The sequence below is a fragment of the Mobula hypostoma genome, chromosome 1 (genome assembly GCF_963921235.1).
Source record: "Mobula hypostoma chromosome 1, sMobHyp1.1, whole genome shotgun sequence".
Lineage (NCBI taxonomy): Eukaryota > Metazoa > Chordata > Chondrichthyes > Myliobatiformes > Myliobatidae > Mobula > Mobula hypostoma.
Window position 1 is genome coordinate 76,271,413 of NC_086097.1, and position 16,224 is coordinate 76,287,636.

Sequence of the window (16,224 nt, forward strand, 5' to 3'; positions counted from 1 at the left end):
GGAGACTTGCAGCATGGGCAACTGCTGGTCTTCCATACAACCTTGCCCAGGCCTGAACCCTGGATAGTGAAGACTTTCCAGGCACAGATCCATGGTCTTGCAAGATTAACGGATGCCTTTATTAAAGTCAACCTAAATCAGTCTAATAATTTATTATTTATAATAATCTTCAACTAAGTGCAAATTGGCATAATAGCTCGGCATGATGATACCCAGTTAATTCACACCAAGCCATTATGCCAGTTTGCATATTTAGATCAGAAGTCCAGATTAATATTGGAGAGAGACACGGGGAAATTCAATAACAATAAAAAGGAGGAGGCTCGCTTCAATGAAATGAGAAGGATAAGGTGAGGATAAAGCTGAATCAAATACCAATAGTTAAAACTGTAACAAATCCTTTTAATGAGCAGATATTACAGGTAAAAGCTAAATCTGTTCCCATAAGGAGGAAAGTAAAGGCCACAAACCCAGTGCTCTTTTGGTAGCAAAGGAAATGGGGAAAAATGATGAAAATGAAAATTTAAGTGTCTTATGTCTGTCTAGTGAATAATTCAAATGAAAACTAGGCTTGCATGTAAAAAGTTGAGAGAGAAAATGAAAAGGAAAACAGGACAAGCAAAGAGAGATTATATGAAGAGAATAACAGTCTACATAAAAAGGGAATCCAGACATTTTTCATTGCCACAAGTGTTAAGCAGGTGAGAAGAAGAGGGATGTCACAAATTAGGGATAAAGAGGAGCAATACTTAGAAGCAAAAAGTACAGCTGGAATGCCAATTCAGGAATTTGTAGCGGTGCTTAGCAAAATGAAAAAGAGAGGATACTTTCAAAACCTGGTTAAAAAAAGGCTATTGAAATAATGTATGTGGTGAAAAGTGATAAGGAGAGGTACATACAATGAATATTGACCATGCTTAAAGTAAAGATATCACCAGGATGAGATGAAGTGCACTCAATGTTTCTTGAGGAAGCATGGCAGGTGATTTCAGAGATCCTGCCATAACTCTTCCAATTGTCCTTGGATGCAGGGTAGGTGTGGTGCTAATAACCATATTAGAATAGGGATCACCATTTGGAATGTGTGTGCAGATGATGCAGATCTTGGAAATATGGCAAATAGTGAGGATTGCACAGATTGCATAAATACATAGCCAGGGCAGACAAAAGGGAAATAAAATTTTAATACGAGATAGTGAAGGAAACAGCAGAGAAAACATGGCACACCTGCAGAAGAGACAGTACGCATGTGCGTATATCTTTGAAAGTGGAGAGAATAGTTATTGAAGCATATGTGATTCCTGTGTTCATAAACTAAAACATGGAATCCAAAAACATCAAAGTTATATTGAACCAGTGAAAAACATTCTGATTGCCACTCTTTTGGAAGAATGTGAGTCTTGGAGAGAGTGCAGAAAATAATTACTGCAATAGGTGTAGGTTTGAGGGATTTCAGTTACAAGGCTAGACAGGAAAAACTGGGGTCATGTCACTTTGGAGAGAAAGAGGTTGAAAAGATATCTGACAGAGTTGTAAAACATCATGGCTGGCTGTGATATTGTAAATAGAGAGATATTAATGCCATCGCAAATGTTCAAGCATCCAGAAACAGAAATTTAAAGTAAAGAGCAACTTATATGAAACGGAATTTGAAGGAAAAATTGCTTGTATTCAAGAGTAAGATCCAAACTTCACTGCCTTTAAGGGAGGTGGAAACTAAGTCAATCATTGCCTTCAAAAGAGAGATGGATAAGCACGAGAGAAAATAATTTGTAGGACTCTGGAAAAGGAGAGGCACCATGATCTCTCTCTCTATAATATATACATATAAGAGAGATGGGGGTGGGTGGGTGGGGAGGGGAGGGGAGGGGGGAGGAAGGGAGAGAGAGAGAGAGACAGAGAGAGAGAGAGAGAGAGAGAGAGAGAGAGAAAAGAAATAAAAATAAATGAGATTGAGTGGGAAAATAAATCAGCCATGATTGAATGGCAGAGCAGACTTGATGGCATGCATGACCTAATTTTGCTCCTATGTCTTGTGGCCTTATAGCTTTTCTTCCCTTCTTTTACTCCTGTGTGAATCTGTTACATCTGACTGATTCTGTCCTTCAGGTATAATTAAAAATTATATGGATCATATCATTAACTTTGGGACTGGACTTCACATATTATTTCTTAACATATTGAAGGCAAAATCACTTCTACAGCAAGTCCATCTACTGTATAACAGCAATTAAAGTTTGTAGACATACAGTACTAAAATATCTTGAAAGCTACTGTATGAATTTGTAAATCTTTAAGTTCAATATGAATCTATAAATTATTGGGAATAAATTTTGGCAATTTTAGTTCCAAAGTGTTCTGTAGACAGTAAGAATAATCTGTTAAAATATTTCTCATTTGCAGAAAAAACAAAGTATGTAAGAAAATCAAACAAATGCTGTTTTTAAGAAATTGTGTGGGGAATAGAGCTAGAACTTGAAACTGATGCAAAGCTGAAACCACCAAACACATCAGTCTATATACATGGGAACTAATACATATTTTCAGTGAGTATCAGGAACATAAATGCTTTCCGTAATCTAATACTGGATGCATTTCTGCTGCTATCCAGTTGCAGGCAATATTAAATATTTCATACCTCTAGATGATCTTCTTGCATACCTAAATTATATACGTATATAGAATGAATTGAAACATGCTTTCCAATCCATTAAAATTCTGGTTGTCAGGCCTGAAAAATATAGCTTTCCCCTTGCTTTAAAGTATATTCTTACCGAATAGAGTATAAGCAAAATCAAACAGAACAGGAAATCACTGGATATCCGGCCAACAAAATCAACCCCCCAATATCTCCAGTGGGATAGTGGCTAAACATCCTGGAAAATAGCAAAGACCCAACTGGTCAGCCATACACCTAAAAAAGGGTTGCAAATACCGTCTGCAAGATAATGAGATGTTCTCCAGTGACATTGCAAACTTAAGAACTGTCAGAATTGAAGGACTCCGACTGACCATTTGCATTATTTTCATTTCTTATTTCAAATTTCGAGCATCTGCTCTTTCATTACTTTCCAGCAGCATATCTTCCTACTGGCCCTATCTATGTTCCCTCCTGTTTCTCAAGTTTTTATTGATTTATTACTGTAATGTATGTATGAATGTGTGCTGGCATGCATGTGCATCTCAGTTAATTCTAGTCAAGGTTACGCCTGAATGTATGTGAGAAAACTTCAAGATTATTTTTATTGCATATAAGATATAAATCAAAAAGAAGGGCATAAATAACAATGCAGAAATGTTTGGACTGCTTTATATCAGTTTCTCCTGCTAACTCACTTGAAAAGTGCATTATAAACAAAAATTGTCAGGAAAATTAAATAAAATTATTTTTTTCTTCCGAAATATTAGATGATGTTAAGGTGCCTGATGTTAAAAAAAATCAGATTTATGTAAAACAAAGTAGGCAACAATGCAAGTCAAGTACCTTTTCTGTGACTCTTCAAGATGTGTTTCTTCCGCCTCATGTTCATTTTTTGCTGGAAGTAAAATAAAAATATTAATTTACTGTAAAGTTGACAAACTCACAATGCATTCTTTAGCCAAAACAGAAACAAATCACAGTTTTTTCTTTTAGCGTGTCGCACCAGGCAGTCAGCCATTTTCTCTGGCGTGTGGTGTCAGGATCGGTCTCCTTTTGGATTAACCCGGTCACAATATGAACGTTCCTGGCTCGATGCTCAACCTGGCACGGATGGAAAGCACACTCGGGGGGATGGCCACCAGCCGGCCATTGAGCAGTAAGATGAGTTCAAATTCAACAATACAATTTCATGTATGCTTTCAGAATAGTGGTCGATTTTGTGAGCAGTAATTGGGAGAAAAAGACCTACTTTTTTTGTTCTTACAGTTTATCTGCCAACTGAACATGATATTCAGAAAACTCACTTCCAACCATTCACAAGCAATTTCTTCCATTTCATGAATTGTACCTGATTTCTGCCTTTTATATACATCTGCGAATTGAATACTTACAGCAAACATCTCAAGGCATAGCAAAAATATCACCAGTGCTATCTGCAAATTCACTAGAGGGATAAGCAAACCAACATAAATGCCCTCTCCTAGGCCAGAATCCCCAGTATAGAGGCCCTGCTTACAGCGGTAGGACATGTCATTTGTATTCCCATTGTCAGAGTCCTGAAACAAACACACTATTTCCACAGCACTGTCATGCAAATAAATTACAAGCTAGACAGTGGGAAAAATTCTATGCTCAAAAACACTACCGTAAACTCTAGGGAATCTCTAGCCCCTAGCTCCTCTGCATTTGGTTTGGTACGGAGAACCTTGAGGTGGCAGAAAGGGAGCACATAGAGGCTCTGGCAAGCAGCAGAAGAATTGGGCTACTTCACAAACTACTCACTTTCTTGCCCTTGGAAGATGCTGTTTCATTAGTCACATCAGAAGCCACAAACTGGATCCTGATTGACTGCCTATGAACGAAGGATTATGTAGTATTGTGTGGATAAGGAATTGACATCGTATAAAGAAGTTTTAATGAAAATCAACTTATTAAAGTTTTCCACTGATCCAACACTAAGATTTCAGAAAATTCTTGAACAAAAGAGACTGTTTTATAATAATCAATACTTAACACATTATTGTGCTCAGCCAAGCATCAGTACTGTAGTACTACTGTGTCCAGAGACACAAGGGCAAAATGCAACACACTTCATCAAACAACACACATGAAAATTGCTGGTGGACACAGCAGGCCAGGCAGCATCTATAGGAAGAGGTACAATCGACGTTTTGGGCCGAGACCCTTTGTCAGGACTAACAGAAAGAAGAGATAGTAAGAGATTTGAAAGTGGGAGGGGGAGGGGAAGATCTGAAATGATAGGAGAAGACAGGAGGGGGAGGGATGGAGCCAAGAGCTGGACAGTTGATTGGCAAAAGGGACATGAGAGAATCATGGGACGGACGGGAGGCCTAGGGAGAAAGCAGGGGGGGCCGGGAAGCCCAGAGGATAGGCAAGGAGTTATAGTGAGAGGGACAGAGGGAGAAAAAGGAGAGAGAGGAAAAAATATATAACTATAAAAGATAAATAAATAATGGATGGGGTACGAAGGGGAGGTGGGGCATTAACGGAAGTTAGAGAAGTCAATGTTCATGCCATCAGGTTGGAGGCTACCCAGACGGAATATAAGGTGTTGTTCCTCCAACCTGAGTGTGACTGCACCTTGACAGTAGAGGAGGCCGTGGATAGACATATCAGAATGGGAATCAACTATTTTGTACAATTATAAAACTAGCACTTAACCTCCAATAACATCCTAAATATGGTGAAAATTCCTAATTTACATCGGTCTACTTCCATCAGGATGTTAGAAATTAAAGCCAGAAATTCCTGGGAAGTACTTAGCAAAGTATAAAGTCTCTACCTAAATTTCTAGTTTATCATAGTTCTTCTAGCAGTGATCTTGGGACATCTGGCCCAAAGTAGATTTAGACCTGAAGACTGCAATTGAGCAGCCAAAACGATACAGAATGGAAACAAGCCTTTCCGCCTGCTGAGACCACACTGATCATCAATCCCATTTTATTCTTCCTGCTTTCAGTATTCATCTTCATGTTTGAGGCAATTTACAGTAGCTAATTAATTTGCCAAACTGCACATCTTTGAGACATGGGGAGGAAACGTACATGGTGACAGGAAGAATCTAGAAACTTCACAGAGATATCATTGAGGTCAGCATTGAATCCAGGCTGCTGGAAATATGAAGCAGCTGCTCTACCAGCTGAGTCACTAAGATGCTGGTTTGCATAGCCACATCAACTGCCAATGATCTAAGGTTGCATTCTATGGCACATAAAATAGGCCTTGAACATCTAGAGTATAGGATATTGGAAGCTCTGGAATAATTCTTTATTTGCAAATTTTTTTTATTCTTTCAATAGCTTATATCTTCTTCCATCTGAACCTCCTGCAAGCAATCATTCCAAATTTTAGCTCTTCAACCAAAAATAATTTTTGTCTTTCCTGTATTGCGTTTTTCCCTTTCACCCAAATACTTCTTTACCAATAAAATGCTGAAGTGTTATAAAGAACATCCATTATCTACTGTTCAGATTTTTCTACTACTTCTCAGTGAATGAATTCACTTGATTGCCATTGACTTCATTCAGATTGTTCATCTTTCTACCCGATTCAGAACTGTGATGATCAGTAGCAAAGGAATTTTTGCACCTAGTGGCCACTTTATTAGGTACACCTGCTTGTTAATGCAAATATCTAATCTGCATAAAAGCATGCAGATCTGGTCAAGAGGTTCAGTAGTTGTTCAGACCAGAATGAGGAAGAAATGTGATCTCAGTGACTTTGACTGTGGAACGATTGTTAGCACCAGATGGGGTGTTTTTTTTCTCTGAAACTCCTGATCTTCCGGGATTTTGACACACAACAGTCCCTAGAGTTTACAGAGGATGGTGCAAAAGACAAAAAAAAAAATCAACCAGCGAATGGCAGTTCTGTGGGTGAAGATACCTTGCTAATGATAGAGGTCAGAGGAGAACGGCCAGACTGGTTCAAGCTGCCAGTAACTGAAGTAACCCCTTACTAAAAGAGTGGAGTGCAGAAGAGGATCTCTGAATGCACAACACATCAAACCTTGAGTGGATAGGCTATCACAGTAGAAGATTATGAAAATACACTCAATGGCTACTTTATTAGATACAGACATTTATGCTCATCTTCCTTGATGAATGTTTCTCTTCACAATGTAAAATTCATGCATTATTTTCATTACTTTTTAGTATCTTGATGAACTCTCCTTTCCATCTTTGTCTCAGTGCATTAATTGGTACCTTTATCTGTGTAAGCCTCAAGCTTGAGAAGGGGCTAAGGTGTATTGCTATCTATAATAGTGTTAACATTCATGGTCATGTGTACACCATACCTTGATGTATGACTCATTAAAAAGCTGGTTGAAGTGATAACCTGCTGTTGTAATAAGGATGGTGCTCAAGGAGGTATTCAGCCTGGTTTGTTTAAACAATAACTATACAAGTTAAAGGGATGATTGACTATATGAGTGACTTTGAGGATCAATGACCGGTAGAGTGAAAAATGCAGAAGTCATTATCATTTTTAAAACACAATTCTTTTGTAGCTTAGACACGGAGAACTTTTGCTGTGATATCTGTGATGTATAAAATATATTGTGGTTATCTTTATACTAAATTCCTTTATTACACCTTCTTATCCACCTGACATCAACAATAATTACACCAAATTAATGTGACCTTTACAAAACAACAAGGCGTTCTTTCAAAGAAATATTTCAAAGAAAATACCTTTCAAATAAAGACATACTTTCAAGGAAATATTTGGACAGATAAATGTTAATTGGACTCGATCATCAAATTTTAACTTGGTCTAATTTTAACTGAATCTCCATATGAATTAACCAAAGGTTCAATGTCCAGTGAGCATGTTAAAGTTAGTTAAATAGTACCACTATCAATTCTGGAAAATACAAATAATCATGTTAGGATGACAAATAGGCTTACAGAGACTTATAGTATGTCTGGTAAATACACGAAAACACAAAAGCTCAATAATTAAAGCAACATTGAGATATAAGGTACCTCTGAAGTTCTCTGCATTGAGAAAATTGCAGTAAACTTGACAGAACTAAAATTAACAAATTCCTGGTTGTATTTCAATAGAAACAAGAGTCCTGCTGAAGGGTCTCAGCCCAAAACATCAACTGCATTTTTTCCATAGATACTGCCTGGCTTGCTGAGTTCCTCCAGCATTGTGTGTGTGTGTTGCCTTGCATTTCAATATGATATGGCTTGTATTTTAAGAGTTCATTCTCTTGAAACCATAAATCCTGCTGCTTCTCTGCCATATATTCTTTATATTCATGACTGCTTGCTGAATCACTGCCTTAACTTCCTGGATCTTGAAGGTTTGATCTACCAGCTGCTGCAGAGGTGATAGATGCACTGGGCGAGTCAATAATTGCATGGAATACATAAGTGTGATTATGCAGTTAGAAAATATAAGGGTGACTGACTTGACAAATGAAAAATCAAATGAGTCATTGGTCACAAACAAGAGAAAGTCTGCAGATGCTGGAAATCCAAAGCAACACACACAAAATGCTGGAGGAACTCAGCAGGTCAGGCAGCATCAATGGAAAAGAGTCAACAGCTGAGAAGGCGGTCCTGAAACATTGACTGTACTCTTTTCCATAGATATTGCCTGGCCTGCTGAGTTCCTCCAGCGTTTTGTGAGCGTTGTTTGGATTTCCAGCTTCTGCAGATTTTCTCTTGTTCGAATTTTATGTGATAAAATTTTTTTAATAAATATAGATGAATATATGACTTTTGCTGTATTTTTTGTTGGAGGTTGGCATTACTCTTTGAACCATGCTCCACTCATTATTTAATTAATGCACAGTCACTACTCAATTCTCTCCACACTCATGACCATGTGGCTAAGCACTGCTCAGACACTACAAATTTGCAGATGACACCTGTATTGTTGGTAAAATTTCAGGTGGCAAAGAGGAGGCTTATAGGAGTGAGAGAGATTAGTTGCTTGAGTGGTGTCACAATAGCAACCTTGCATTCAAAGTCAGCTAGACCAAAGAAGTGTCTGTGGACTTCAGGAAAGGAAAGTTAAAAGAACAAGCCACCAGTCCTCACTGAGGGGTCAGCAATGGAAAGGGTGAGCAGCTGCAAGTTCCTGGGCATCAACATCTCCAAGGATCTATCCTGGACCCAACACACTGATGCAATTACACCAGCAGTTCTAATTCAATAGGATTTTAATGGGATTAAGTATTCAAGAATGCCACATCCATCCAAAGACCTTCATCATCCAGGACCTGCCATTTTCTCATTACCACCATCAGGAAGGAGGTACAAGAATCAGAATATCTGCATTCAACAATTTAGGAAAAGCTTCTTTCCCTCTATTATCAGTGGTCCATGCTTCTATGAACACTACTTCATTATTCAAGCTTTTGCACTATTTATTTATTTTGTATTGTAATTTTATGTCCTTGAACTGTACTGTTGCCAAAAATAAACTACACATCAGATAAGGCAGTGATAATAAATCTGATTCTGATTCAGAAAGAAATAACCACGAGATGTAGAAGAATCATGAATGGTTCTAGGTATACATTTAAATTTCTACTGTCATCTTTAATTCTGCATAAGACAAATGTGTTGGAAAGACAATCTGTGAAACTAAATTCCATGTCAAATGCAATCTTCCACACTGAAAGAAGACTGGCGCCAAATTTAAGTACCCAGACCTTTAAGAACACAAGGTAGCTCAAAGAGCTGTATTTTGCCATTATGTTTCCTAATAGTATTCTTTATAATAAACAAATTCAGATAACAGGACATCAGCTATACAAGTATTATTAATGTGACACATGATACAGTAAGTAATAATGATCAGCAGAATATTAAACCTTTCAAAGTTGCAAATTCTTTATTTTTGAAGTACTATCAAGTTTTGGAGGAGTAGGGTTAGGTATGGTTGAGAGAGAAGTTGGCAGAATTATTTATTGACAAGCTTCCCTTGTCACAGATTGATCTATAAATATGAATACATTATTTCACAAGTATTATGATCCGCTTTTATTTTTAAAGATGTTTGCTTACAACATTGTTGCATTTCAGAATGGATGGTTGAAATTGTAAGAGGAATTGCAAGTACAGATAATATTATACATCAAAATTTAGCAAAATAGTCATGGTTAGGAGGTAGAATATTTAGCATAAAAACAATTTTGAAGTTCAAATGTAAGGCTAAGACCTTTCCCAATTGATTAACTATTGCACCTACTCTCATATCAAGAGTTACATTTAACACCTCAGTGTTAATACTGTGACAATAAAGTCATCTGCATATGAATAATACTACTGCTACACTATTAACAATTATTCCAGCAGTAGCAAGTGCAAACGGAAAATAAACAAAATTAGTTGAGCTGGAAGAAAGTTCAAGCATTCTTAATTGATTTTTACTGATGATTCATGATATTCACATACATAAGCACTAATGTTATCTGTTGTTTTTGTCCCTTTCAAAATGAAAACTCAATAATTTGAGATAGAAGAGCTGCCCATGAATTACACATACAGGAGTAACTAGAAAAATGGTGCATTAAATTACCAGAGGAAAATCTAGTACAAGGACAATTATGTAATAAATTCTGATCTTGGCACTGATGAATAGATTCCAAACAATAAATAAACAAATAAAGTTGGTATAACGCAGATAACCCAGTAAGAAACAGACTGAATTAAAAAAAACAAGAATCACAGAAACTATTAATTTAAGCAATACTTCCCATAAAAAGTTCAAATCTATTAAAAACATCTCAGTATATTTAGTTTGAACAGAACTTAAATGAATAGTGGTTGATTTGCTACAACTTTTTGTTGCCAGCATAAGAAGGATTTGTTATGTCTAGTACACTGGAGATTATTATTTATTGGGATTTTTAATGCGCAAAATTAATAGGAGACTTTTCTGTCTTAAACTGCAGGTTTTTAATCTGAAAGATATATAAACACATACGACATTGGTATTGTTATCATTTTGGATGCATAAAGTTTCTCTCTTTATTTTTAAAATAAATGGCTTCCAGCTCCTGTTAATTTAACAGAGAGGAACTAACATGAGAATAACTTTTGTTCCATAACTGATACTAATTTCGACAATTTGAATTGTTTAAGTATTAGCACTTCTAGATTTTTACTCTAAGTGAAGTTACAACTGATGGCCTTTCTCCACCCTCCTAGTTTCACTCAGAAAGTTGTGACAATGACTCTATTATTTTACATTAGGTACATTTTGGTGTATAACATTCTCTCCTCTCAGTCAGATATTGTGGTGGCGAGGGAAGAGGATCGGGTCAAGACAACAGAGGCTTTTGGAGAAGAGAAGTTATAAGCCGCGTCTCCCCTCTCTTATCATGGGAAATGTGAGATCGCTGGGGAATAAAATGGACGAACTGACTGCGCTTGTCAGGAGTCAGAGAACATTTCGGGAGAGCAGTATCATGTGCTTTACTGAGACGTGGCTGCATGAGGACGTACCTGATCAAAGTGTTTCCATAGAGGGCTTCCAGACCATTTGAGCTGACTGGAATTGCACTGAGAGCGGTAAGCGTAAGGGAGGGGGGCTGGCGGTTCTGGTAAATAACAGATGATGCGATCCTGGGCATATTACGATCAAGGAACGGGTCTGTAGCCCGGATATTGAACTTTTTGCTGTTGGACTCCTGCCATATTATTTGCCAAGGGAAATCTCGCAAGCAATTATGGTTGTTGTGTACATCCCTCCCTCTGCCAACCCGACGTCGGCGTGTAACATCATTTACACCGTCATAGCCAGACTACAAACACAGCACCCGAGTGCCCTCATTACCATCTCGGGTGACTTTAACCAGGTTACCATGGCTAGAACACTGCCCAACCACGCAGTATATGAGCTGTACAACCAGAGGTGAGAGGACTCTGGATTTGATGTACACTAACGTTAAGGATGTATACAGCTCCTCTCCCCTCCCCCCACTGGGAAGGTCAGATCACAACCTGGTGCATCTAAAACCCTGCTACGTGCCTCTGCTGAAGAGTAAACCTGCAACCTCGAAGAGAGTGAGAAAATGGTCGGAGGAGGCTTATGAAGTGCTCCAGGGTTGTTTTGAGGTGACAGACTGGCAGGTACTCTGTGAGCTACATGGAGAGGATATTGATCAGCTCACAGAGTGCATCACTGATTACATCAACTTCTGTGTGGACTGCAATGTTCCGACAAGAACTGTCCTTTGTTATTCAAATAACAAGCCATGGGTGACAAAGGACATTAAGGACATCCTGAATGCTAAAAAGAGGGCGTTTAGAGAGGGAAATAGGGAGAAGCTGAGGGCAATACAGAGGGACCTGAAAGCCAGGATCTGGGAGGCTAAAGACAGGTGCAGGAGGAAGCTTGAGTGGAAACTCCAGCAGAACAACATGAGAGAGGTCTGGAGGGGGATGAGGACCATCGCTGGGTTCTGGCAAACTAGCAACAGAGGAGCGGAAGGCAGTGTGGACAGGGCCAATGAACTTAACCTGTTCTTTAACAGATTTGACAGTGTGGCCCCTGCCCATCCCACACATGAGCCATCTGTTGTCGGCCCCCAACCAACACATATTCTACTCTCCCATCCTACCCCTCCTCACAGTCCCCCAACCCTGCTCTCATGACTATACCACTTCCCCACACAAAACCACCATGGTGGGCTTCAGAGCTGAACAGGTGAGAAGACAGCTGAAACGTCTCAACCCAAGCAAGGCTGCAGGACCGGATGATGTCAGTACCAGGGTGCCCAAAGCCTCTGCCCCTCAGCTATGTGGAGTACTTCACCATGTATTCAACCTGAGCCTGAGGCTCCGGAGGGTTCCTGTATTGTGAAAGACGTCCTGCCTCGTCCCTGTGACGAAGACGACGCGCCCCAGCGGCCTCAATGACTACAGACCAGTGGCATTGACCTCCCACATCATGAAGATCCTGGAGAGACTTGTTCTAGAGCTGCTCCAGCCTATGGTCAGGCCACACTTGGATCCCCTCCAGCTCTCCTACCAGCCCCGACTAGGAGTTGAGGATGCCATCATTTTCCTGCTGAACCATGTCTACGCCCACCTGGACAAGCCAGCGAGCACTGTGAGGGTCATGTTTTTTGACTTCTCCAGTGCGTTCAACACCATCCACCCTGCTCTGCTGGGGGAGAAGCTGACAGCGATGCAGGTGGATGCTTCCCTGGTATCATGGATTCTTGATTACCTGACTGGCAGACCACAGTACATGTGCTTGCAACACTGTGTGTCCGGCAGAGTGATCAGCAGCACTGGGGCTCTGCAGGGGACTGTCTTGTCTCCCTTTCTCTTCACCACTTACACCTCGGACTTCAACTACTGCACAGAGTCTTGTCATCTTCAGAAGTTTTCGGATGACTCTGCCATAGTTGGATGCATCAGCAAGGGAGATGAGGCTGAGTACAGGGTTACGGTAGGAAACTTTGTCACATGGTGTGAGCAGAATTATCTGCAGCTTAATGTGAAAAAGACTAAGGAGCTGGTGGTAGACATGAGGAGAGCTAAGGTACTGGTGACCCCTGTTTCCATCCAGGGGGTCAGTGTGGACATGGTGGAGGATTACAAATATCTGGGGATACAAATTGACAATAAACTGGACTGGTCAAAGAACACTGAGGCTGTCTACAAGAAGGGCCAGAGCTGTCTCTATTTCCTGAGGAGAATGAGGTCCTTTAACATCTGCCGGACGATGCTGAGGATGTTCTACGAGTCTGTGGTGGCCAGTGCTATCATGTTTGCTGTTGTGTGCCGGGGCAGCAGGCTGAGGGTGGCAGACACCAACAGAATCAACAAACTCATTCGTAAGGCCAGTGATGTTGTGGGGAGGGAACTGGACTCTCTGACGGTGGTGTCTGAAAAGAGGATGCTGTCTAAGTTGCATGCCATCTTGGTCAATGTCTCCCATCCACTACATAATGTACTGGGTGGGCACAGGAGTACATTCAGCCAGAGAATCATTCCACCGAGATGCAGCACTGAGCGTCATAGGAAGTCATTCCTGCCTGTGTCCATCAAACTTTACAACTCCTCCCTTGGAGGGTCAGACATCCTGAGCCGATAGGCTGGTCCTGGACTTATTCCATAATTTACTGGTATAATTTACATATTACTATTTAACTATTTATGGTTCTATTACTATTTATTATTTATGGAGCAACTGTAACGAAAACCAATTTCCTCCAGGATTAATAATGTATGACTATGACTATGGTGACAATGCCCAAGCTAAAGGGCGGTGTATGGATACCATACTTCAGGAAGGATCTAGTAGCAATAGAGTACAGAAAAAATTCACCTGGGAAGGAGGTAATTTTAAGGATAAATTAGATAGGCAGGGTTTATTCATACTGGAATGTAGGATACTGATGGGAGACCTTATATAAGCTTATAAAATTCTGAGAACCAAAGGTGGGGTTTATAAGAGACTGCAGATGCTGAAATCTAATCTAGATAAGGTTGACTGCCCATTTCCTATGTCCATATTTACTTTTCACTTGATAGTATTAACACACGTCTTCTCGAACTTACAGTAATTTCACTCCCACCTTCACCATTTCTGTTTCCCTTTCTTACCTTATCGCCTTACCTGCCCATCACCTCCCTCTAGTTCTCCTCCCCCTTCCCTTTCTTCCATGGTCTTCTAAACTCTCCTATCGGATTCCCCCTTCTCCAGCCCTTTATCTCTTTCTGCTATCAACTTCCCAGCTCTTTACTTCACTCCTCCCCCTCTCCCAGTTTCACCAATCACTTACCACGTTGTACTTCATCTTCCCCTCCTCCCATTTTCTTGCTCTAACTTCTCATCTTTTTTTCCAGTCCTGATGAAGGATCTTGGACCAAAATGTTGACTGTTTTCTCTTTTCCACAGATACTGCCTGGCTTGTTGAGTTCCTTCAGAATTTTGTGTGTGTTGCTTAGATCTCCAGCATCTGCAGATTTTCTAGTCTTTCTGTCCCTTCCCCTCTACAGATGCTGCCTCATTCACTAATATGATAAATAGTCAGAGTCTTCATCCCAGAAAGGGGAATCTAGAACTAGAGGCCACAAGTTTATGGTCAGATAGATGATATTTAAGGGAGACCTTCTGGGTAGTTTTTCCCACAGATGGTGATAGTTATTTGGAACAACTTGCCAGAGGAAGTGGTAGAGGCAGATACAATTACATTGTTCAAATTATACTTGCACAAATACTTAGATGGGAAAGGTCAGAGGATTATAGGCCTAATGTAGGCAAGTGGGATTCACATTGATAGGCATCACAGTGGACATTCATGAGGTGGGACAAAAGAGCCATTTTTGCTGCTGTATAATTCTATGACAAATTGTCAAATCAATTTCACATTAGTGTTGGAACTTACTGTGCCTGCTTCTGGGTTGCAAGATTATTTGACTTCCTTAGTGGCATCTGGAAGGAGACTGGAGAATGTAAGGTCACCTCAGTGTAACCTTCACATAAGAGAAGAGGTCTTATTGAAAAAGCATGACTTCCTTGCTCTGCTCCTCAATCAGTTTGAGAAAGGTGATCCTTAGCTTGTATACCCTGATGGAGTGTTTGTACCCCCTGCACATTCAAAGTTGTTCAGCAGCTCCTCTCCATCCTCCTTGAATATACAGCTGGAACACCAGCCACTGTTCTTGTAGGTGTGTTCTCAGAATCTCATTAAAATGTAAAGCAAATTATTACAAGATCAGTGATACATAAAGTACCACGTCCCAAAACAAGAAGTTCACATATAGCAAAGGAACTAATTCAGCTTTTAGTCCACTGAGGAACAACATTCAGTTGCTACAAATCCAGAACAAAACAACGTATATTAATATGCTATTAATATTCCATTAGAACTAACTTTGGGTCATTTACCTGAAATTTGGATTCTGTATTTCTCCCAACGGCTGAGCAAATGACATGCTGAATGTTTCCAGCATAGTTCTGTTTACATTTTTAGGCACTATCACCTGCCTTTTTCCCCCCAAAGGCCTAATAATGGGCAAGATATGCTTGTAAAGTAGCCGTGGAAGTCTTAACTGTATCAAGACAATGATGGCTCTTTACTTAAAAAAATGATTTCAGAACAGTACTGGGAAAAGAAGTGATAGCATTTATTCCTTCCAATCTGACCAGTAGATTTTGAAGCATCCCTGCTGCATCTATTGAGCTTAGGAGTCCATTTTATTTGCACAGAATAGCGGCGCCTCATTTTGTCTTGTCTTTGGAGAACTGGCTCTAGAGTGCAAACCTGCTAAGAGGGTCTGTTGGACCTTCAATTTTTTTGTGGCACTGCCTCAACTTTAGAGAACAAGAATTCTCCAGTTCTTACATTAAAATCATCTGATTCTTTAATGTGGGAGTGAGCTGGGTACAGGCAGGAATGCATCAAGCTCCATAGTAGACATGACAGTTCATAATTCCAGCCAGGCAGGAGCCACACATTACAAACAAAATCTCGCCAAGTTGGAAACCAAATGACAGCTACATTGCTAAAGCAGCCTTACTGGACAGCAACATTCTTTCAAAATATACTAGTTAAATGATTTGTGAAAATCGTATAA

The 16,224-nt window shown here is 39.8% G+C and overlaps 1 protein-coding gene across 3 annotated transcripts in view; it reads right to left on the minus strand.

Moving 5' to 3' along the window:
- Nucleotides 1–16,224, minus strand: part of fmn1 (formin 1) — a 386,619-nt gene that overhangs the window by 74,028 nt on the left and 296,367 nt on the right. For all 3 annotated transcript variants that reach the window (XM_063050982.1, XM_063050990.1, XM_063051000.1), the window contains one exon: nucleotides 3,485–3,536. In XM_063050982.1, coding sequence (XP_062907052.1) covers nucleotides 3,485–3,536 — 52 coding nt within the window. The remainder of the gene's footprint in view (nucleotides 1–3,484; nucleotides 3,537–16,224) is intronic.